The sequence below is a fragment of the Tribolium madens genome, unplaced genomic scaffold, assembly GCF_015345945.1.
Source record: "Tribolium madens isolate multiple individuals breed KSU strain unplaced genomic scaffold, Tmad_KSU_1.1 Scaffold_2;HRSCAF=44;Tcas5.2_LGX, whole genome shotgun sequence".
Taxonomy (NCBI): domain Eukaryota; kingdom Metazoa; phylum Arthropoda; class Insecta; order Coleoptera; family Tenebrionidae; genus Tribolium; species Tribolium madens.
In genome coordinates this window covers 3,410,639-3,436,288 of record NW_025400995.1, presented here as the reverse complement: position 1 = coordinate 3,436,288, position 25,650 = coordinate 3,410,639, and the positions used below count along the sequence as shown (strand labels likewise).

The following is a 25,650-nucleotide window of genomic DNA, read 5'->3' as shown; positions in this document are numbered from 1 at the left end:
ATTCAAGTGATCCTGGAAGTGAATTCACGCGCGCCATGTATTTGTTTAAAATTTTTGGTCTATTTGCTCATTTTATAGATACAGACGCAAACTAATAAATTATGTAGTAGTTCCATTGGAGCTTTGTAAATTTTTAGGTTTTGAGAAGGATAAGAGTACTGTAGAGTCTTGACGGTGCTTGTTAGGACCTGGCACTTGAGAATTCAAGAAATTCGTCTTTGAATACATTTATTTTTCTTTATTTCGAATTTTTGAGATCAAGAGCAAATGTGAAAAATGAGTGGGCAATTTAATTTATGAGTGAGTAATTTAATTTTCCTGAAAGTGGTCAGTAAGTCAAGAGAACCACGCTAGTAGAAGGGCCAAAGGGATTAGGAGGCTTTTGATGCGATTCTACTATGTCCAGTCCTACTTTTCAACCTTTCCACATTCAGTAATAGGATTAAAGTCGATTATGTTTTTGTATGGAAATAACTTTTCCCCGTTCTATTGTTCGAAATGGATTTTTGTCGAAAGAGAGAGGGAAAGAAAAATCGTATCAGCTTTCACAACAAGGAAATAAGGAATTTGAATAAGCGGAAGGGCCAAGATATGTTAATATTTGAGTGAAATTTGCAGACGAGTGCACTTAATCCTAATCAGTGAACTCACCTGCAGTGAAGTTCAATGTCGGGCACCGACCTAGTGCTATTCTCCTCCAAACAAAGAGATCCATCTTCCTCGCTGTCAGAAAACACTGATAGCTGAGGATGGTGCGACGACACCAAGAATGTTGTGCATTCTTGGCGCATCAGCACCGGTTTAGAGCAGTTTGCAGGAGAAGAAGTGCTCGTCAGTGATGGTTGCGCTACCAGCAGGCCAGCAGTTTCGTCTTGGCTACTCATCTTCTTATTCGAACTTCGAGTCTGGAAAAAACGCCTTTTATTATTGCATTTACCTTAACTAAAACTCTTCTTATGACAATTCAATAACGTATAAGTTGTTAAAGCAACCCCACGGCTGTCAAAATCCTGTAACTAATTGAAGTTTTTGTAGTCTTTAACTTTCACATCGGCATTCATGATTGTTATTGCGACAGCTCACAAATTGAGCTCTTAACGATTCGACGTTTTTGAGATCAATATTAAGATGTTTATTGAGAGTTTCTAAGAGCAATTTTCACTTTCCTACAGTTCTAAACCTTGAGCTTTTACTGTACAATTAACCCAGTTTATAGAGAGGTGGAGAAAAAATTACATCCTAAAAGCTCTTCAGGAAGTCGTAAAATTTATGCTTTGATTATTACAAGCTTTAAAAACCGGTTATTGTCCAAATGTACAAAATACTTCTTCGTGACTAATAAAAACTTAAACCGGCACTTAGGAAAAAACATAAATCTTAAGCTAATAATTAAGTTTAATTGGACACGTGGCTTGTATAAATAATGAATAATGAAAACCGGTTTTGAGGAAGTGGTGCGCCCACGTGGGAATTCTAACACTGTTAAGAGTTTTCCCCAATTTTCCTTACTGGTCTATCGAGATTTTCACGCATGATTGTCTTGACCGAAACGTCTATCTGTGGATTCGGACTATTACCCTTTAATTGACTTAACAACAATTCGAGAAATCTCTTTTATGTTTTTGTGTTTAATGCACCACTCACATCACAAAAAAACACTAAATTTTGTACTCGTGTTTCTAGATGTAGTTAATTGGCGTTCAGCCGCTTCAAAAAAGTCACGAGTGAGTTTTATGGTCGGATAAGCGTTAATTAGCAATTAATACAAAATCAAAAACGTGGTTTTTAAATGTTTACTTGAAAAAAAAAGGTTAAATGCAAGTGTATATTGTTACTACTTTAGATTCCCTTGAATATAAAAGAAATAATTCAAACTTAAATTCAGTCTAGTTTAACGTTATCAAGATTGCATTATAAGGTTTCAAAGAAAAAATCTTTCAAAGTACTAATTTATTCAGTTAGAAATGCTATTTTCTCTGCATGCAACACAAATTAGGTGTCAAGTTTTGAAGGAGATATGACCGCGTTCCGGAGATTATTATTTTCTTGAACAGATGAAGAAAAGTCAATGCAAGTATTGATTTGCATGAGTTAAATTCCAAAGTTTCATTAAATATTCAAAATTGTTGCAAAACAGAAGGGTACGAGACTATTTTTACCTCGTCGCTTTAGTCAATTATTCAATATCACTTAAAGCAATATCCCACAATTATAATCAATTTTAAATGACAAGTTAATTAGAGGCGTCGTCTTGTATTTGAAAAATCTCGAAGAAAAGAAAAACGATTCATACAGAAAAATTTCATTAAGACAAGACAATGCTTTTATCAAATTGAATTCCAACTTAAGATTCGCGCTTTACTTTTATTAGATTAATTTCGATTTTTATTGAGAAAGCCCCTGAAACTTTTATCACAACTTCGAAAACTATACACGGCGCAGAAATATTGTTTTGTTCATCGGTGTGACCCACTCTCCTATCGAAATAATTATATCTCAATCCAATTTCTGGGGAACGAATATTGACTCAAATTGACGACTGCTTTCTAAGTGTTCCACTAAATCTTCGAGCGATTTTCTATGTTCCCTTAAATTTAAACAAGCGGATACGACGTTTTACTACCAATCGATACAATTGGAAAGAAAATTTATTGTGACTAAATTAAAGACTCGCCTTATATTAAACTTGAGACCCAAAATCCAATTAGGTCATCGTATTTACTCGCAAATCCAATATTTAGAACACTTTCATTTAATAAACAGCCCACAATCGATAAAGTAATAACAGCGAGATTACAAATTTCAGATTTGATATTCCAGGAAATCACACACTACCTAAACTCGACGAAAAGTCCTCTTTGGCACAACTTTGCTCCTTATAGTAAATATTACAGTACGTTAATTTTATGCAGTGCAGTGCGTTGCTAATGCATTCGTAAAACACCTCTCAGAATATTAACAAGCTAGCTCATAGTTTGTTTTAATTGAATACTTAATACTCGAAATGCATTCAAATAAATAAATAAAAAATAATAAAGATTAAACTTCAGACATCAAAGTATATGCAGTTTTTCAACCGTAAAGACAATATATTAGCCATAAAGATATCCTGGGCATTAAAAAAGTTAAGAAACTTTATTCACTTCCAATTCTCTTTTATGTTCCTTAGATAGACGACGTAACGATTTTTGTTTCTGTATGAAAATCGGCTTAAAGTTCATCTGATTCACTTTTTTCGGGAAATGTGAGTTTGGTTTCTTAAGTGATTTTACTTGAATTTGTTTCGTAGATCAAACAAAAAAAAGCAAAGTTGACTGATCAATGAAACTTTCGTTTCATCGTCAATGAGGCATTTTGTGTTTTAATTTAATAATGGTGAAAAATTGTTTACTCATCAGTGAATCAACTTTTAGTTAACAATCTGTACGAGACAGACGGCGACATAATTTTACGGTCGAAAGACTGAATCAAGGGAATCGCCAAAGATAAACACAAAGGGTAGTCCATTGTTGGCCCTTTACAATGATAAGTCCGTTGAAGCCCTATTAAGGAAGCATTAGAAAATCTGGTAACCACATATCGCTATTATACTCGCACTACAAAACTAAACACGAGTAAAAACAATTTAACACGAAACACTTTCATTAAGAGAATGCCTCGGAAAATCCACGCTATAACGGAATCCTTCCTAGCGACTCCTTATCATCACATCTCAGCGACTCACGCGCTTTCAATAGTGATAAAAAGCTATTATAAAGCACATCGTTCCAAAATGTGCAGATGTGATCATGAGGTGATAGGGGACAAATTGCCAGATTGAGCGGACCATGATCCAAACCATTCTCACGAAAGTAAATAAACCTATGTTTATTTAATAATATTCTATTTAGTTTGCGTATACTAGTAGACTACTAGTTGTTGTTTGCTTATTACAACACTATATACAGCCCTCTCGTGAAGCATTGAATCAAAAATAATAAATAGATTTTATTAACTTGCGAGCTATTCGGAATAAAAAACACATAATTATATCTCCGGTCGACTATTCGATAAATTACGTTTCCAAAAAAAGAACGCTTTGAAAAACCAATTCTTCACACTAAAAAATTATCGTTTGCAAAATGATCATTGATCAGAGTTTCAAAAAAAATTTGTTAGCAGCTGACTTCTTCCTAGCATGATCATAATTATAGTCGTGACTTAGATTATTTATTAAATTTTTGCTTAAATTTATGATGAAATAGCACTAGAAATCAATGATTTAGTTTGGTGGCTGATTTTTCGGTTAGAGCAGATTTGCTAAGATAAAAAATCATTTTAATAAGACAGCCTGCAAACCTGAGGGAAATAAATGTGGAAAGTGAAAGCCTCATGTATTTTTATGCTTAAAGAATGGCTATTATTAGCATTAAAATGTGTGATGTTTTCGTGTAATTTTGTTCGGTGCTGTAAATAATTCAAATTTTAGTAATCTCAGCTTTTAGTTAAAGCATGGAAACATTAAAACCTATATTTTGCCCCGATAAATCCGAGCATAAAAATCTGAAAATGTGTCGTTTGTCTGGAAAATGTTCGTCACCTTTTATTGCTGATTTATTTATGAGTTGAAGTGAGGAAGGAAACAATTGGATTTTTTTGCAAATCTGCTACAATTCGAAAGAGCTAGAGGCAGTAAAATGCTGCCGCATATTTTAGTTTGAAAGGTGAGAAAACAAACAGATCGCGTTTTATGGGAGGACATAGTTCCATAACTGCTTGGAAATTTCTTGTGGCATAGTTTCGATGTTTTTATATGGACCAATGTTCGAAAACGTACAACAATGCAAATGCAAATGGAGGAAAATTTGAATATGCACCATGTAACGATCGCGACCCAGAAAACTGTACAGTTTATTAACTTAAAAACAGGCATCACGCAATAGATTGCTTCATTGTAGGGTAGGACGTGTGGCTATTATAAATTCATTAATTTTTCCTATAATGTCTTTAAATGGAATGAACGAATATTTCGACACAAAAGCCGCAAATATTTTGCTAAACATTCTGTGACAGTGTAAACACGTTACGGAATTTGTAAAAAGTTTAAAGAGTTTAATCGAAATAATGAAACGATAGTTCCCTTTTGGTCAAATAAAATAGTATTGTGTGCTTTTTCTCTTTTGAGTTTTTATTAAAGAAAAGCGTTTTTCTCTTTTTTGCTACAAAACAATGTGCACTTCCATTATTTTTATGGAAGTGGAGTGTTGAAAAGTCAATCGAAACTTTCAAGAGAAAGCGCGTATTTTTGCTGTTCGCTTTATACCTATTTTTCCGATTAAGTGCATTCAGCAAATTCCACCAATATGTAACCGACTTACTCTAGCTAATTGTGTTAGACCGTAATAAAAAAGCTTAATATTTCATATAAAAGTCAATCCCAAGCAGAAACGAAAATTGCGTAAAATCCAACAAATTTTCTTGATTGCAAGTTAAATTTAATTTCGGGAAAATTACTCCTCTCCTAAATATAGATAATGGATAAAGTGAGTTGTATTTCAATTATCTATGGAAATTTAAGGGCACCGACTTCCTAATTTACAGTTTCAAAACGATAACTTTATTCAAACATTTGATCCACCTTTTGATTTTGGCACTCTGCCATTCAGCGAATGTATCGCATTCTCGGTATCACACAGATGTTGCCAACTTAACGATTCCGACATCACAAATTAATTACACGCCGAAATGACTGCTTTCTTCACAAAGCGGATATTTTCTAAGATATACATCATTTTAACAGTTCTACCCCTAAGGCGATTACTCCTTAAACACAACTCAAATATTTTCAGTTCCTTTTTCGAATCTGAGTCACTGAATGTCTTCTCAAGCTAAATGGTACGCGAAATAAATGAAATTTTTACGTCATTAAATCATATTGCAATAAAAAGTTTCAAGATCAACTTTATACCCGTTCTTTCTAATTTGTTTACTCCTTTATGACTTTTGCCCACATAAACATTTTTCCGTTCAGTGGGAATTTATTGCTGTAACGAATCTCAGAAAAGTAAAACATATATAAAACAACCTGTCATTTATTATATTTACAGTTTACAGGAGTAAAATTAGCAAAGCTGTGTTAGTAATTATAATAATAATAATAATAATAATATTTATAATAATAATAATTGAATCGCGTTTGGTGAGTGAAGCAGTCCAAACGTCGATTGATGTTGTTTAACAAAATTTTTAATCTGGGAATAAATTTCGAATTGACAGCAGGTGTAGCGTTAATCCAGGTGGATGTGGAAGCGACCGTGCCATAATCGGAGGTATCATTCAAGCATTAGTATTCACCAAAATTTCGTTTATCACATGAAACGTAATCAATATCGACATCGGTCGGCTAAAATATTTATTATATTTACATTTCATTGACAACCTTGCTCTATTTTCACAGATTATTATCATGTATTTGAGGATATATTTAATAATTAAAGGTGAGTCATAATTAAAATTTCATAAAAGCATTGTACATGCAATTAATTACTACAGGGAAATGTAGCGATTTAATAATTTATGCACAAGTAGTTATCTATTGTTGTAAAAATAACCGTTTCCCTTTTTCCCAATTGTATGAAATTTTGAAGAAGATATCAAGAGCCTTATCAAAAATGCATTGCAATTGGGTCGACATCACGCACAATTATGGTCTTTTCAGAAACGCGGTCACAGGTGGTAGACTATTAAAACAACTGCAAAAATTGGTCTTCTACTCAAGTCAGAAGGGAGGGACGCCCCTCATTAAACTCACATATTTCATATTATTAATTAAATCCAAACTATGGGTTGTATTTCGACTAGCTTCGTTAAATCTCATTCATCAATCATCAAAGTTAACTCCAAACCCACTAAAATAAATTTCCTTAAAAATATCAACTTTGAGAGATTAAAAAGCGTGGGCTGGAATAATAATTTTAAACAAAGGTCAATAATAATGATGGTATTGTCAGTGACAGAAATACAAAGCGATGACTAATGGTATGTATCAAATGTGGATATACCTACTTGGTTTGATTTATACGTTCTCATTACACCTTACTGTCAAAAAACATTACGACTCATATTTAACTAACAAGAAATAAAACCGGTTAAAAAAATGATTTCAGACAAACTAGTTTCAGCAATGTCAGCTGAATTTTTAATTGGTTGTATGTACTTAATGAGGGTTTGATTTTGTGAGAAATTATGCAGAAGTGATTGACTGTCAATCAATTCTCCGACTACTTAGCTAAGTATCCTATATCACTTCATAGTGTCAAATTGAACGACAGAATAGTCAATAACGTACTTAAAAATGAGGTGAAACTTGTTATATAATCACGTTGTTAACATCAATAAATGCGGCCATACTTTTTAAAACTCCCACATATAAATTATTAATAAGTCATCCACGATTCCGTGTTATTTATATCAGTTTTTGCGATTAAAAATTCTTCTTGAAGGTTCGAGCTACGTCTAGGTTGGCACGTAATAGTAGTGGGCTGTGTGACGTCATTGACTATTGATAACGTGTATTCACCACTGACATTTTATCCTCATGAACAATTTTGTTTCTAGTTTATTTTACTCAAAAGCTTCGTAAAGTGTCCTCGAAGACGAGGAAATTTATGGCTTTGACGGTAAAATGCAAATGAGTTGCGTTTTGTACATTTGAATTCTTAGAAACAAATATTTAAAACTTACTAGTTGATCGATTAATCCTGTAAAAGCTTTCTTAATAAGTAGCAGATTAAAAATATATGTGAGGCGTTTGCAAATATGTGCGGACGGATAGTCCAGCTATATTTATCAACGGTTAATAACCCTTCCAGGTTTAACTTGCACTTTCGGTAATGGACAGTTTCACTGCATCTAGTTTATCAAATATAAGCCTTGTTCTATTAGTTTCTATTGTTTCCGAGTTTAATTGCCACTTTCTTAGGTACTGTTTAATTGAATTAAAACTTCGAAGAACTATACTAAGATCTTCCTCTGAATACTCTACGCTTAGTAAAGATGAGCCTTAATTATACATACAGCTTGCTGGTCTGTGTCTATGCCATTAACGGTTCAGAATTTCTCTATCAAACAAACGCCTTCAAAGCGTCAGAGGCTCTATCAAAACTGCCTCACCTTAATCACTGCCAAGTGGGAATCTTCATATCCAAACTAATTATACGCGATTTTTGATGCTTTGTTTTTGTAATAAAATCGAAGTAGTGATATTTGCGGTGGACGGTTGAATTTTTTGGAAAAAGTGCCTGTTGTAGGAGATAATGTCAATCACTTGTAACCGTCTGGCGTAAAGTAAGAAAACGGATGACCGTCCATAATGTTCTTTCCCAGTTTAAATCGGCCTCTTAGAGCCAGAGATGAATCATTTGGTGACACTACACCTGAACATGAACTTGAAACCAAGAAAGTTTTCCTAATCCCGTCGTAATTTTTCAGTGAAAGAAAAGGCTTGAACTTGCAGGAGAAATAACAATAAATAGTTGAGTCTGAAGGGTTGTAGAGTTTACACGAGATCATATATCTTGATTTATCAACGCCGAAAATAAGAGGGTGAATTTAGTGCACACGATAAATCGATCGGAGCTAGCAACTGAATTAAAATATCGATTGAATAGTTGAATGATGAATTAGCTTGAAAAGCGATGTGTGCTTTTTAGTGTCGAGAAAAATGCGACGCCATTTCTTCCATAAAACGGAAGTTATGATGTAGTGTCCCATTCACCTGCCAGCTCGAGCTCAATTTTATAAATTTCAATCTAGAAGTCGAAAATCAAGAAAGACGTTTCTAAAATTAAACGAGTGCCCGATTTTATCGAAAATCAAAAAAAGCTCAAAAGATATCACAAAGTCGGTTTCGCTCCCAAACAACATTCTTCAAAATGTCATCTTGTTACTTGAAACTGGCGACTTGCCCTCACTCTCGGGGGTGAACAAACCAAAACTCTAACTTTATTACGAGGGATTGTTATTTATATGTTTGTTTCTGGGATCCGCCTCATACATTTTTAATTTTTTCACATTCAACATTTATGCGAATCATGGAAACTGAAGTAGCTTGGGATCAACAGATTTATAGGATTTTTTATTTTTTTACATCAAACGCATTAGGTATTAAATATAAATATGGAAATGTAAAGTGCTTGGCCCGACCCAAAATAAATAAATAAAATGGTTTCGTAATAATGACCCTCGTGACTGAAAAGCAGTTTTTTCTTCAAGATCGGTTTCAGAAATCAACAGAAGAGAATTGTTTATGAGTTTGTAAAATTTAGGAAACATTATTAACAGAGATAAAACCTTTCCAAAGGATTTAAAACCTCATGTGACAAGGCACAAATTTGAATTTCAAACAATGCAAATAATTCTCAGATAACTATGTGTAGCCTATAGGGTTTCAGAAACTCCCTGAATTGTAAGTTTACCGAGAATATTAAGAGCAAATTCAGTAGAACACGGAAATGTGACAGTTATACTGTCTAAAAATTTAATTTACATGGTTTCTAACATCTTACTGATTTGTCTTAAAGCAAATAAATTCCTTCGTAAATGAAATAAGTTGAGAATATTTCGAGTTCTAGTGAAATATGAAAGCGGTAAAAGCATTGCATTTGACAGCAAACAAATCGTCTGATTTATGTAATTGGTAGCTTGCCCATTGAATGTCGAGCCATTTTGTTGATTTTAACTTTTGGAAAGCTTGAAGTTAGAGCGAGATAGTTTTGTCTTTGATGTTAAAACAAATAAGATAATTTAACACCTACTCCATCACAGCTTGGGGGTGTTCGTAAAATCAATATTTATTGCAAAGTCTAAGGAAAAATGTAAAATAATTATCTAGAAAACACGTCGGTGTAGACATAAAATTTGCAATTTTGTAGCTCTATTATAATCGATGGCTGTTCAAAGCTCGATATTTTTTACGATTGGTTTTAAGAGAATTGTTTAAATCGTTAATCGCTGATATAAGTGAGTGTAAAGTAATGGCGGTCGTTAAGAAATTGGCATAAGTTGGCAAACTCTTTTAAATTTTTATGTATTCCGGTATGAGCAATTGATGGCCAATAAACTGAGTCGAATAGTTGTCAATTTATTGATATATGAAATTTTTACATTACATGAATATATTTTCTAATCTCGTCAGACTGAAACGTATCTTATTGAATTAGGTATTTGTAAAAATTGGAAAATTCCACAAGCCTTCAGGGAACGGCCAGGTGCGTTTAGCAACAAAGTAATGATATGTATTCGGTTTACGGATGCGATTTGAATTTCAAACCGTATTCCATTGCAACGATACTCTAAAGCGGCCGATTGTAATGACCGTTGGGTTTACGGCTTTATTAAACATTCATGATGCACATTCACGTCAATCATAGCATTTTTCCACAACAAAATCCCTTAAAAAATTGTCAACATTTAAGAGCTTGCGCGAATTTTTATGACAAATACGCCAAAGCTCAGGCTAGACAAATTGTGTACGCGGCCAGATTTACAGATTGGGCCACTTCACTTATTTTATTGCCGAGTGAGTAACCAGTTTAATAAACTCCCCAAACCTGAAGAAATTGACCACTTCCTATAATTGAACTGAATTTATCTCAGCCTTGAAATATGATGAAATATTTATATTTCATCCAGATCCCGTGACCAAGAATTGCCAAGACTGTCGATTCTAGAAGTGACGTAACAGTTCTATTTTTGAGAGTAAAGAGAAACTGAAATAATGACGATTCGACTTTACTACGTGCTATAAAATATTTACTTTTCTCATTAAACAACGCATCCATCACTGCAGAACGGTTAAAATTATTCTTACTATAAATACACAAACTGACTCGTCTTTAAACCACCTTTAAACTGTTCTGTTCAAAACGATGTTAATCATAATTAAACAATCAATTCTAAAGAATGAGCTTCATTTATTATACACGATATTGTTTTACTCAATCTGAGCTAATGAGTATATTCAGATAAATAAACGGAAGAAAAGAGGAATAAAATAATCAGCTATTTTTGCAAATATTTTTACGCACGTCTTTTGTTGGTTTTGAATTGAAGTAGCTAGTGGAGTCAAAACTACTGGATAATTTAGAACCGGCATTGGAATTATTTTAAGAAGTAGCTCTACTTCAATAAATCGATTGTCAGTTGGGTAGCAAAATGTCAAAGTAGAACATATAGGTTTCATCTTACTTAAATTACCATTGCATTTGACGTGTTTCTTTCTACTTGAAATTATTTTTGATCCTGAAATTGTATTGAGAAGGGTCGGATTTCGACGATCTGAAAACTAGAAGCTTTGCCCTTGTCAATCAATTGTTAACATTTTGTGACATGTGTCTGCTAGAATGCGCTCCCGATACATATTAATCCTGTAATTTGTATGATAATTGCCCGAAGATTTGCGAATGGCAATTTTAAATTATGCAAGAGGAACTTCCAAGGGCGTTAATTTGTGACGCTGTCCCAACGTTTGATTAATTAACATATTTACATAAATTTTCATTTCGAGATTATTAAAAACAAATTTGCTTAAATCAGCATGTTTAAATCACCCATCATCGATTTCACGTCCACATATTCTGACATTGATTACCACACAAAACGAACCACCCAACCCTTAATTAAGCAAAGATTCTACTTATTGAACGGCTTGTTTACTACAGATGGCCAACCCACACCGAACCCACATTTCGCTCGCAAAACTCCACCATAAACAAACAAATAATTCTTCCCGAATATTACATAAGAGTTTTTCATAAACAGGTTTTAGCCCGGAAGTAGTTCCAAAACTAGTTCCAAAACCGGTCCCCGGACTGGTATAAAACCGGTTCCGTCCTAATTTGAACTTCATAGTCTTGAAAGAAACAGCCGCATGAGATAGCTTGTATTTCCTTTGCATGCGTGACAATAAATATTAAATTAAGTTTGAGGAGTCCCGCTGCGATGTAACAGGAATACGATAGCTGTGTTGTGTTAGAAAATGTGAAAACAGATGGCCGCAATCTCGGCACTTTATTCTATTAAATAGCAGATAGGAAACCAGGGACTAACAAAATATTGTTAAGATAAGAACGAGCGTGATATAACAGGAAGGCAGGTGGCCCATGTGAGAAATTTGTTAATCTTGAAATATTTCACATTGAAAACGTTTCCTACCATATGATTCCGATCTGAAAACCATTTTTAGGAATAATCAATAAAACTTCTGTTGAATAGAGAGTGTGACGTTAAATATTTAGAGTAAAAGCTATCGCTACTCAAATAAATTTGTCACAGCTCTATTGTACAACTAACGCGCTATTATTTGATATGATATTATGTGAAAATTTGGTAAATAATGAATATTAAAACGTCAGGTGTGTAGGTTTATGAATGACAGGTTATGGGAAATTTAAAATTTTGTTATTAATGCGTTCAGGCAGCTGTTTAATTTTGTGAAAATAACTTATCCTTCAGGATTTATCTCAATTGACAGCCTACCAGGCTGTCCCTTATTATTAATAGGTGACTATATTGTTAAGTAAATCATGTCCCAAGCTTACCGACTCTTTGTATGTATAATCACAACACATAATACCCTCAGTATTATGGTTATTGTTGCAAAAGTAATGGACTGACACTATTATGAAAATAATTACTCAAAGACATTGTACTTTTGTGATAAGTTTAAATGTAATCGCTCAACATATATGCAAATTCTAGATCAGGTTATTGACTTGAGACAATGCACCTCGAAACATGCCAATTTATAATAAAGCTCACAAGCATTGTAATCAGGAAGCTGCTGCCTTCATGCTTTCTAGTATCATATTCGTCGTTTACATTATTTAAATTCCATGCGACGTATTTGCATATAAAAGATTTTTCATGGAATATAGAATGACACGTTCTAAAGAAATCGTTAAAAAGTTCGGATTTTGATTTATTATCTATCGCAGTATTAAGATAAATGGTTATGCACTACAAGTCTGATTATATTTTACAACCGCAAATAGATCAAGGCATTTTCGTGGCCTTTTTTACTGTGGCTACCATTTTAATAACCCATTTGACAGTCGCACGCAACACCTATGTTTCGATGACATCTTGTAACGAACACCTGGTAACTAACGTCATGCAAGTTACATTTTTTCAAATTCACTTAAAACGATAGTTCTCATTAGACGTTTTGACATTTGTGCTGTGAGCAATGAAATTTGTTTAATCGATTGGTTAAAAAAATCGATACAAACTGCGGGTAGTAAGAATTTGTATAAATCACAGGTGCTTTAAGTAATAAAACATGACAGAATGACGGTCCTTACAAACTTTGACAATATGTTAAGTGGGGTGACAAGGAATTTCGGGATTGGAATTTTCGTTTATGACTATGGGTTGCTTTCAGACTTACAATAAAGTAGAATTTATAGAAAATCGACCATACAACCATGCTGTACGCCCATAAAAAGTGATTTTAACCTTACAAACAAAATAAGTATAAAACATCAAATTTATTTCGGTGAAATAATATATTCCGTTTGCGTTTGTACACGCAGTATTTCCGGAAATTCGTTACGGGATCTTAATTTGTAAATTAGTGGGCAGTGTTAATACGTGCTTTGATATAATCAAATTTTTCAGCCGTATAATTAACCCGTTTCCTAAAAGAAAATTATTTGTCAGTAAATTAATAAGAAAAGTAATCTGATCAATTTGGAAAACTTAAGACTGCGAACATGCAACCCTCGAAAACTTCAACAATCAATTTATCACGTCGGCCATCTCTATAAAGCTGAATAAATATAATTTCAGAGTAAATTAATTTGGAATAAAACTACATAAACAGCGTTAGATAAGCCCGTTCCTTAGGTTAATAAAGACAGTTGATGAACGTACATGAGAGATTTTGATAGTGGTTTAATTATTTTGCTGCGAACTAGACAAACTAACGACATAACCTTGCACAAAACTGTATTTCACAGAATACGACCATTAAAAGTTTTTGCATCAATAAACTTCGTACTGTACAAATTGTGCCACTTAAAATTTTAGCAAGAGTAAAATGAAACGAAACCCTTTCGGAAAAAATTAACTCTCATAAATGACTCAACTCCAGTTCAACACGAAATTTGTTGCTAAATAATGGAACGTTTTCATTTTTCTGCTGCTGTACTCATTTTTCATTTATATAAACACATGAGAGAGAGACAATTCATTTATATTCACAACATTTACAGTTAACTTAGATTCATAATATTATCTAAACTTGCAAGATACTAGGGAAGACGACACTCAGATTTATTCATCTTGGAGCAAAATCGTTTCATACTTGAGATAATATTGTTCCACTCATTTAATGCCACCCCAATTTCCGCCAGCTTTACTCATGCCAACGAATTAAGAATATTCTTACTACATAAATAGCTTCATATAAATTTTAACAATCAATTTATATATTTCTGAAGTAGTTTCTCACGATTAAAAACATTTTTAGACCAAAACACACCAAATAAATTATTCACTTCTGTTCAATAATTATTTCTTCTTGTTAATTGACTTTATGTTTAAGTGAGTAATCCTTGACAAGTTTCCCCATATTTCAGGGCCAATAGGTGTCCCATTTTGGTACATATTGTCTTCTGTCCATTATTAGTTAATTGAGAATCGATTACCACTACTAAGAGGGCCCCTTCAGCACACAAGCATTTTGACCTTGTTTTCAAAGGTATGTTTAAAAAAAGCAAAACTGTAGGGGCTTGTTCAGCACAGACCATTTTTTTAATCCAATCTACCCCGTTTTTTAAAGTACCGTTGTTAAAAGTTAAAATTCGGACAAGGTCCTTATGAGCGTCCACAAAGTGGACTAGGTATTATCAAACTCATGTAGATAACAATTTTAAATGAAAATTGATAGATTTTTCCGATGGGATAAAACACCCTGTTTGTGAAAACTATATTTATTAATGAATATAGGATTATATGCGATTTTGCTCTTTTTTATATTTACTACCATTATTATTTTTTCTCTTATTTCAGTTCACTTTAATTGAAACCTTTGATTACCAAATTTAAATAATAATCCACCATTTACTATAATTTTTATCATCAAAGTATTGTGAAATAAAATAAAACCCATACAAAAAGAAAGAAAACCAATCCAAAATGAAAAAAAATCATTCAAATAAAGTGTATTACAAAATGAAAATAATTACTGTAAGTCGTGGAGGGAGAAACAAGAATATATTGGTATTGAAATCATTTTCTACATAGCAATCTTTGTACGTGTAATCACTCTGTAACATATTTTCGTTTAATTCATTGATATGTATATTATCAAGTCCGTCGTCTAATAAAATTTCATAAAATCTCTTAATATTTGTAACATATTCTTTTGCGCCCATATTTTGTCTCTAACCAAATTTACCCCAAAAGCATATTTTTCCAGGATTATTTTCTATTTTACCCAATTCAATGCCTAGATTTTCTTTTACAGCTTTTCTATATTCTTCTTCTGATTCAAATCATTTCTCCATTCACTTGTCTCTAACTTTATCTTCATAAATGCTTTTACATATCCTTTAAACAAATAACTCGATTTATTTTCAAAATGCCAAACAATAGTTATTATTTTGTATCCTTTTTCAACTGCTTTTTTTACCTCGTTTGTACACCAGGTTCCTCTGATAATTCTTTACGATTCTGTATGAGTACATATATCTTTTTGATTATTTAATTTTGTTCACAATTGACATAATTGTTAACTTTTCTGTACCAAATTTGGTTTTATTCTTAGCAGGTAAAACGGGGTGGTGGTAGAATTGCACATGTTATTAATCCATACCATTTTAAATTATACTTAGGAGGTTTGAATTTAGTAGGATGTCCAACTGGATAATCATCATAACATTGTACTGTTGGATATAAACTGCAAATATCTATATATTTAATTTTCTTTCCCTTAACTTCCAATTTTGTTGCATTAGTTTTTCCTCCGAAGAATGCATTTCTAGAATTAAGTTTTTCAATTTCTTTATATTTGTTTTTAATTTGTTTCATTTCTTCTTTGTATTCTTTAGATTTAGTCCAATTACATTCCCACATTTCTATTAAATTATAACCAGCCTTTGTTATTTGCTTACTTTTTTCTATTGTTTGTTCATAAAGATCTTCCATAGTTGGTTTAGTTTTATTATTAAATGCATTACATTACAAAAGCAAAGGAATCACAAGAACAAGAAAAATATGATAATTTACAATAATATGTGTATTCACAGTTGAAAAAATATAAAAGTGTTTTGAAGATATTCGAAAAATTCCTTTCTATGAAAAGGATAGTAGCAGACAGCAAATAGGAAGCGGTATTTTTTCAGATCCGTATGAAATGGTAGAACGTCTTGATCTATTAATTGCGTCAAAAAATGCTGGAAATGATTCAATTGAAGTATATAATGAATGCGTAGAAATACTTGATAAATTGTTTAAATTGAAACTCATAAAAAAGTCAGATCACAAAAAGTTATTTTCGACGCTGGGCTGATTTCATCAGAACTTGCTTTTTTAAACTGAATAAATGAGTTCACCGAAGGTTCACGAGGCAAAGGCGAGTCTAATACACATTAGATCTAAAGAAAATGATTTTGAAATAAGTTATTCTGAAAATCCTATTAATTTATCCGGATTAAAAGGTGAAATTGCTTTAAAAACAGCAAGTCTCTGGTATAGTTAGAGTAACATTACTGAAAAGTATAAAAATAATGAAATAAAATACAGGTCTGATGAAATCAGTCCAGAGCGAACTCTGCTAAAAATCCACTACTACGTACCGAACTGAAAAATAACGATATCAAGAAAGAAGACATTAGAAATGAATCGGAGTGGAAAATATTAAAATTACGAAACGGTCTGTACGATAAAAATGAATTAAATAATTATATCGAAGAACATTTGAAACACCCCCGTTTTATTTTGATGTAAATTATGCAACTAATCGTTTTATGTTAATTATACGTGACATAGATTATGAAATTGACTTTTCCCACGGTAAGATACATGAGCTTTTAGGATTTGATAAAAAAATATATAAAGAAGGAATAAACTGTGCAACAAAAATTGGTAATATCACCAAAGATATTGATCAAATCTTGATTCACTGCTCCCTAGTTTCACCTAGTTATCAAAATAATTTCAAAAGTGATGTTATCATATGTTTTACGCCAATTATTTCACCTAGATCTTTAATTAATATCGAATCAACGCATCTGAAATATTTACTAATTAATCGTACGGATTATATATTTAATATTCGCATTTCCGTTACAAATTAGCTAAATCAATTGATAAATTTTAATGGGGAGTGCTTAAATTTTGTTCTAGATATTCAGTAATTCGGGCGAATCGGAGGATTCTTTCTTGTAGAATAAATGGTACTTGTCGTTCATAGAAAACTATTATTTCCCAAACAATATGGGTTTGGTCTTAAATATCACAGAGATATTAGAGGTGGAAATATTTTTCAATCTATAAAAAAATTTACTATTGTATTGGGGTTTTTATATCGCAATATATTAAAACCTTTTTGGAAAAATAATAAAGAGGATATCATTCAAGGTGTAACTTCAGGGCTTAAAAATATAGCGTCTACATATGTAAAATCACCGCCGTTTTCTACATATGAAGAGGAAATTATAAATCCTATTCTAAACAAAATGAAAGAAAAATCACTGAATGAACATTTACGAGGCGACAGATTAAAAGAGGTTAAGCCAAAAACCGATTAACTAAAAAATTAAAAAAAAATAAATATCATTAAAAATCTTAAATCCGGGCGAAGCACTCATGACATGACCAAAGGAAATCTAGCTGAGGTTTCCTAAAAGCTCTTTTTTATGCCTATAATTGATAAATCAACAAAAAGTTATACTTACAATGAATGAAATAAGAGAAAGTATCAAGTAATATCAGTGTGAAAGAACTAACATAAGCGGATAGAAACATTTATCAGGTGCTTATATTTTTGTCAAATCTAGAATTAAAAACAATCCAAATAATTATGCAACTATATCAAATAATGGGATAAATGATGTTGACTATGTGAGGTTATTCTATGAAGAGGTATTAATAGAAGAAACAAATTATGTGGGTGTTGCTACGTTAATTTCAAATCTAATTGAATTTTCAGGAGATGTAACTGACACTTCAGCATCACAATTATGTTGGTATCCAGACCAGAAGATTCAGCACATACATCTCAATATAAACATGATGCGCAAAATAAATCTGAAAAATTTAAACATTTAGACGTTGATATAAAAACTATTGTTTCAAAAATCACAAATAATTCTGCATTGAATAAAGGATATTTGGAGAGATGGTTGTTAACAAAAGATGAAAAAACTATTACAAAATTTATTCCTTTATCTAAAATTTTTCGATTTGTACGAGACTGTAACAAAGTTTAGAATGGAAAAAATCGCATTGAATTACGTAAAAATCGAGTGAAAAATATATTAGATGCTAAAGTTGATGGAAATTATGATTATGAAATATCTGATACTAGTTTGTGGATCCCAATAGCAAAACCCTCACTAGAAACTGAAAAAATAATTATCTTCACTATTAGTTCGCAAATCTAACTTTCTTTGTGGATGGAATGCACTTAACTGTTACCGTAGTAAATTTGTGGTTTTCTGGAAGTGGAAACTGGCGCGTTGTAAATAATCAAAATAAAATATATAGAGTTTTTATAGTTTTTCCTAGAGCTGATCGAAATGATAATTTTACCAGACAATGATGATTTTTGATAATATGAATTTAGAAAGAATAAATATTAAAATCAATGGTACCCAACATCCTACTTATGAATATCTGGTGAATAATGAGGATTTACAACGTTTGTATGCCGCATTCCTTTCATGTAATTATAAAAAAGATTTGGACAAAGGCACTTGTGAAAGTTATAAAGATTTTTGTAACCGATATTTAGTTGTTACTTTTGATGTAACAAAAGAAAATGATGAAAATTTATTTAGTAAAAATCATCTGAACTAAAAGTTAATTGAACATTAAGAGATTATCAAAATATTAATTGCTATATATATGCTGTAGTTGAATATCGTAGATGAAAAGATTTATTTGGAAATGAAGTAGAGGCTGTGCCGAGTTTTTAATTAAATAAATGGCTGACTTTTAACAAAGGTACTTTGGAAAACGGGGTAGATTTGATGAAAAAAATGGTGTGTGCTGAACAAGCCCATATAGTTTTGCTTTTTTTAACATACATTTGAAAACAAGGTCAAAATGCTTAAAAGGTGTTGTGTGCTGAAGGGGCCCTCTTAGTAGTATTATCTGTTTTTGATGGTAAAGTTGGAGCGGTATTTGTATGTATAAATAATTAAGACAGTGCCTTTTTTGAAATAGTAAAAACGCAGCCAGAGTAGTATGATCTTGAAGTTTCTGTGATAAAAAATAACAATAAAGTGCAGATATTTTTAACTGCAATCGATTGGAGTAAGATTCCGTGACATGTAGAAGAGCAAACATATGTAAATAATCGGCTCCCCAAGATGATGTTAAGGATAACATTTAATGGCGCACTCAGTCTCATGTCAACGCAAAACATAGCCTCGATAAATTTGTAAAAACGCCGGTACAAAATCGATTTTTCGTGGCGATTTTCTTCAGATAAAAAAAGCTTTTGTTTGTGTGATTTCAATCAGTTTCAACAAAATAATTAAATTAAACAATTTTATACACGTCAGCAAACTCTTGATTGAGCTGTCAATCTTGACATAACGTGTTTGACAAAGTTCGGTTATCAAATTTAAATTTTAGCAACACAGCTTATGTAGTGGGGTAATTGGAACGCTACTCCCAATACAACAAAAAATCAACGCTTGAATCAAAATTGAGACTCTTTATTAAAATGTTAACTTCAAAATAGAAAGTTTCGACGCAAATTTCAAACAAAAACCGCATAAACGTTACTAAGTGTCAGACATATTAATCATACTTCATCAAAGATTCAACCGCTTTCAAACGTCAGCTGTTTAGAGTCTATCAAAACCAACGTACTATTAACAAATTAATCTCAATCTATAAATTTTCTTGCACTAACATAATTACGATAAGTGTTTTCAACTCAATACCTTTCACAAAACTTGCGATTTTTGTGTGGTAGAATAGAAATGTTTGCAATTAAGCAAATTCATTCGATAAAAGAAAAAGCTATCTGGCAGATTTCAGCAAAAACTGCTCTTCTAGCCTAACTACGACGGCTCCAGAGATATCAAGATGAATGATATTATGAAGTCGATAACTTTCCTAGAAAACAAGCTATTGTGAGGGATGCTAATTTAAAATAAAACTGAAAAACACCGTGATTTTTTGGTCGCGTTTATACGCAATGAAATCAATGTTTCAAAAGCTGTGTGAGTGAAATGTAAGTTGTGGTGGCAAGGGTTTATGTTTATGTGGCATATGAAGATTAAAACGGAGTCTGCGAGGTCAAGTCATGTAAATTTCAAGAACAACTCCATCTTGTTACGAATACAGCAGCGTGGTTAAGGAAATTAAGCATGAATGAAATTTTTTTAACACTTACTGAAATTCTTTGTCACATGTGAGTTTCACAACTCGCAGTACTGAAATAATAAATAAATTGCTGTTTAATTGGTGATGCGGCACTTCATTTGTCTAAAAATACCCCCGAGTATAAACAAAAACTATTTTTGATTTCAGCATAAATCACTACATAACAATTTTACAGCTACTTAAAAAAATCCAAAAGTTTGAGACTCGGCGCATCTCAATTAGCTGGAAACAGGCGGCGAGTTTCCGCTACAACATGGAGATCATGTCGTAAAATGTCTACAACAATGTAATAGACAAGTCGTAAAATTGGACACGCGGACGTGACATTATTCTAGAAAATGTGTTCATATACATATTTGATAGATGCATAAAAATACATCAGTTTAACACTCGGCGCCTAAGTACAACAAAGCTATCATCAGAAGCTTCAATCCAAATAAACAAAATTTCCGTTTTAATACTACACCAGTAAAATTCTACAAGTCAGTTTTATTAACTTTATTCAATGTCAGGATTATTTAACGTTCGTTTCCATCAATAAAAAAGTGAGTGTTTATGCCAAAACATCATATTTACTCTTCTTATTGCGATGTCAAAAATCGTAACATCTTTGTCGGATCAAGTTTACTCCCCAACGTCATAACTATAACATAATTTTGGGATTTTATGACCTTTAGTCCACTCCATCTTTCCAAATTGTTTTGCTAATCCAAAAAATACAACTGTTTAGTTAAATTTGACTTACGACCGTTGCCGACCTTTCAAAATCTAAAAAACAATCTGCCATGCTGATATTAATAACTCGAGATGGGAATATATTCCTAGAAGCGGCTCTAAATCAATTTGTTTAGATAACTATAAATCCCGTACAACAATCGATATTCGTTCTACTTGCAATGTTATAGATGGTGTTGTTTTTCTCCGAATGTACCTTTTGGCATAAATATAATAGATGTGTGAGGGTGTGTTCGCACAAATCCGGAGGTTGGCTCTGCGTAAATAAATGACCGATAAGCCCACCTAACGATCTCTTCGTTTTTAATGACCAAAATAAAAAATCCGCGAAGATGGGTGTGCTTTCGCGTGACGCAAAGTAAACCAAAAACTAAAATGATACACTAGTGCCTATCGGAACTGTGAATTAAAATGATTTGTGTTCAGCTTTTCTCATCGTTTACTTTAATAAAAGTTCGCACGCGAAACTCAAATAAGAATAATCTTCCCCTGTTTTTGTTTATGTGGCTATTAAGCTACAATAGGTGCAGACATTCATGGCCTATTGTGACTAAACCTAGTCTAAAAGTAAAAAAGTTGCCAGGAAACGACTCATTGATCAGCTGAAAAATATACTGTTTGTTCTTCTAAAACATTGATGTTAGTCTGACCGTCTCCAAAACCCTGTCAGGACCTATAGTTCCTTTACAAAAACAAATAGCTTCTATCAAAAAAGCGATTAGTGGTTTTATTGATCTGGAGCCAATTATGGCGAGTATCAGGTGGCAATAAACGGGTATAACCGACTTTCTTGCTACTAAAACGTAAAAACTCGCCAATATAATCATAATTAGTTTTTAGTTGCAATTCAAGTCTGCAGCAAATTAAATTAACTCCTTTCTATACAAGTTCATAACTGAGTTATTTATTTAATAATAAATTAAATACTGCAAGTGTAACTCAATAAGAAACATTTAATTTTTTTATGTCTTTTGAAATTAGTGCCTTATTTTGCACACGCTGGTTTAACCGGTTTTTCCAGTTGATTAAATGACCGGTTTTGAACTAGTTTCTGGATCCCTCGCGGACTGGTTTCAGAGAGAACCACATGTAGCTTATTTTATACCGAGTAACATTTGACTTGCAATTATTATCGATTACTTAATTGCAAAACAAAACAGCGTCTGTAGATTACTGCTTGTTTATGTAATGAGGGCAGTATGGCCAACTTACCATTTGGGTCTAAAACACTTTTTGCTACAAATGCTTTGTATACAATAACGTAAAATGACGTTTCTTGTCATACAAAGCTGTAAACATTATTGTCGGTCGTAAACCGTGGCTACCTAGATACATATCTACAATAGACATAATAATACGACTTAATAGCGATAACCCACAATCATATAATTTTCCCAATTTTTAGATATTTCTGGTAAATAACCCAGTTTTGTTCTCACGAAAAGGTGTTATATTTCCGCTTTGTTTCCTGCTACGAGTTGAACTAAATTTAACGTAATTAATTTATTTCCCATCAACACACGTTGAACTTTGTTGAATTTCGTTTGCGTCTAAAATATGTATGTCTTTGCGCTACTTGTATGAGTTTCTGAAATTGTTTTTAGGATCTGATAAAAAAGCAATTCGAAGTTGTAACGCTCCAAAAATTATGAGGATGCGAATATGCAATCTCAAAGGAAATTCGGCTTTAGGAAATTTTCTACACATGGTTTTGCAGACCTGTACCTCATTACTATTTAAATAAAATCCTTGATCTGGGACCAAACAAAGTTTAGATAAGCCTAGATTAAATTGGATGTGCCCGAATTTTTTCCTTTCATTTTTTGTGGTTCTCATTTTCCGTCAACGATTTTTGTTTTACGTAATTCATACTTGGCGTAAATGTGTTTATTTTCATCGAAACATAAAACCAATATTTTTTTATTTTTCCTAATTAAATGAATACTCCTCCATTGGGAGCAATTAAACTTACTTTAATTAATGGGAGATGTGAAAAGCGAAATTAGGGTGCATGTGTTGATTCATTAATTGTTGTGTTGGTACCAGATGAAAAGTGGAAAAACCCTTCCAAACTAATTTAATTGAGGATTAAATCCGAATCGACAAATGCGACAAAGAAAAACGAGATTAACTCCACCACATTACTAGCCAATCCAACTTTCACACAATACATCAACAAAGATGATAATGTACTGCACTGTATCTGCTCGACACTAATTGTTTTTCGATTGTGTCTGCGAAAACAAATATAAAACTTTACCAATTTAACCAAGTTTCTAAATCTAATAACGAACTTGCCAATAGTAATTTTCTCCTACTTGAAGACCGGATAAAACACGATTTTGAAACCAGTGCACGAAGACTTTTTCCAATCGCGCACGCAAATGAAAAATTGTTTGAAAACACTGAACGAGACAAAGTCGCAACGGACACTCGAAAGGAATGAAAAGGGTTCTCAAAGAGGTGTAAAAATAAGTCTGAAAGTAATAAAAGAGAAACAGGGAAAATTCGCACACCTTGCGTGAAGAATAAAGACAGAACAATCGTGAATAGAGGTGTGTTATTGTGAACAATGAAGGTCGAAAATGACTCCTCCTTTTCTGTGGGAAAAATACAAACACGCTCCCTCAGGTTCGGATGTATTATATAATCGCACTTTTTACGGGCAAGACATCGAAAGCGCCCCAAAGCATTAGCTTTGGGGCGCTTTCGAGAAGTCATTAGACTTCTCTTAAAGTAAGTCATTAGACTTCTCTTAAAAGGATTCGAAATTTGCTCGTTTCTGTTTAGTGATATTCCAGGTATATGTAAATTAGCAAAAGTTTTAGAGTCGGAAAGGTATTTCGAAATAGTGCAACTGCAGTTCGAGAAGAATATCGGTGGGCAATTAACACGAAATGACAATCAAGCAAATTGAAAATTTTTGCCTGCCAATTAGCTTAAATAACTAACTGGAGGGTGAAGCAATCCCATTGCTCAACACCAAAGGACAAAATGAATTTAGAATTAAACGCACAACCAAAATTACTCCATATTAAAATGTAGCACGCGATACATTTTTAAAAGACTAAGTTGATAAAATCAAAACATTATTTTGAGTTAAACAAAATTGAAAAATATTTTTATATCAAAAACTCAAAAGGATCTGGACAATGTAAAATTTTTTGGTAGATCTGGCAAATATACAGCTGGGTGCTTTTAAATAATGGAGTAGGTATATTTGCGATTGTGGAGTAGAAGTGTGTTTGATTTGTTATTAGTGACTCGCAAGGGTGCGTTTTTGTCGTTCAGACTTGCACAAAAAACGGTCGTATTAGGGTTGTAAGTGAATATTTAATAGTGTGTCAAAAGTGATTTTTTAATCATGTTAGCTGTGTTCAGTGAAGTCGTAGGGTTTTCCGTCTTCTAGTCTGCAATTATGGGCCTGAAATATTTAACGATGTTTGAGTCAGCTGATCGTTACCAACAAAAGCCATAGAAACGCGCTTGCGCTTGATAAATACCAGAAGCACCCAGAAGTGTACCTTCATGTTCCCTACATGAATTGGTTATTCATTCATTTCCCGAAGAATGAGCGCCAATGGAGTTCCTATTCATTATTAAGTCGCTTATAATTGCCTGAGTACTCGCCCGGTTTTGAGTTTTCTACTTGTAAGGACAATGTAGTTGCAAGAACCAACATAATAGTTTTCCTTTCGAAAAAATTTCGTCGAAAGAGTTGCGAATATTTCGTATTGAGCAGGCAACGTGACCAGCTTAAAAACACAATTCACAAGAGAATAAAAGCTGGATTATCTTTTCCTTCCAGATATTAAACTAATTACGTTCTCCCGAAATCAATTCCAGGGAAAATTACAAATAACCACCACGGATAAGTAAAAAATTGAGAGGTTCGTGTATGAAAGACTTATGCAGCTGAAAGGCCATGAAACCGATTTTCAATCAGCTTAACCACAAAATCAAACACTTGACTCGAGTGAGGATTTCAATCACTGAAGAGAATATTAAAATCAGTTCAAGCAAACGTTCGAAAACTCGATTGATTAGGTATTTCTGCACACTTGCTCCTCTTAGACGTGTCCTTTTCCAGTCTCTCGAAAGTCCTAATGAACTGAAACCTATATTTAGCCGTCGCGATTCACAATTACCCTTCGCCTCTAAAATCCTTGCAAGCACATGCTATTTCATAAATCGTAAAGTGTGACACTGCACATCGAAGCAAAATTTTTCACAGGAATACTAACATTGAGTTGATTCAGCACACATACTGTTGAAATATGAGGACTCATTTTCCAGCTTAAATTTTGGCTG

General features: G+C 32.8%; 1 protein-coding gene across 4 annotated transcripts in view; it reads right to left on the bottom strand.

The window, feature by feature from the left end:
• Positions 1–25,650, bottom strand: part of LOC123006178 (small conductance calcium-activated potassium channel protein) — a 48,317-nt gene that overhangs the window by 21,704 nt on the left and 963 nt on the right. For 3 of the 4 annotated variants that reach the window (XM_044400460.1, XM_044400456.1, XM_044400457.1), the window contains exon 2: positions 652–905. The exons of the other annotated variant lie outside the window; for it this stretch is intronic. In XM_044400460.1, coding sequence (XP_044256395.1) covers positions 652–884 — 233 coding nt within the window. In that variant the 5' untranslated portion in view covers positions 885–905. The remainder of the gene's footprint in view (positions 1–651; positions 906–25,650) is intronic. 4 annotated transcript variants of the gene reach the window in all.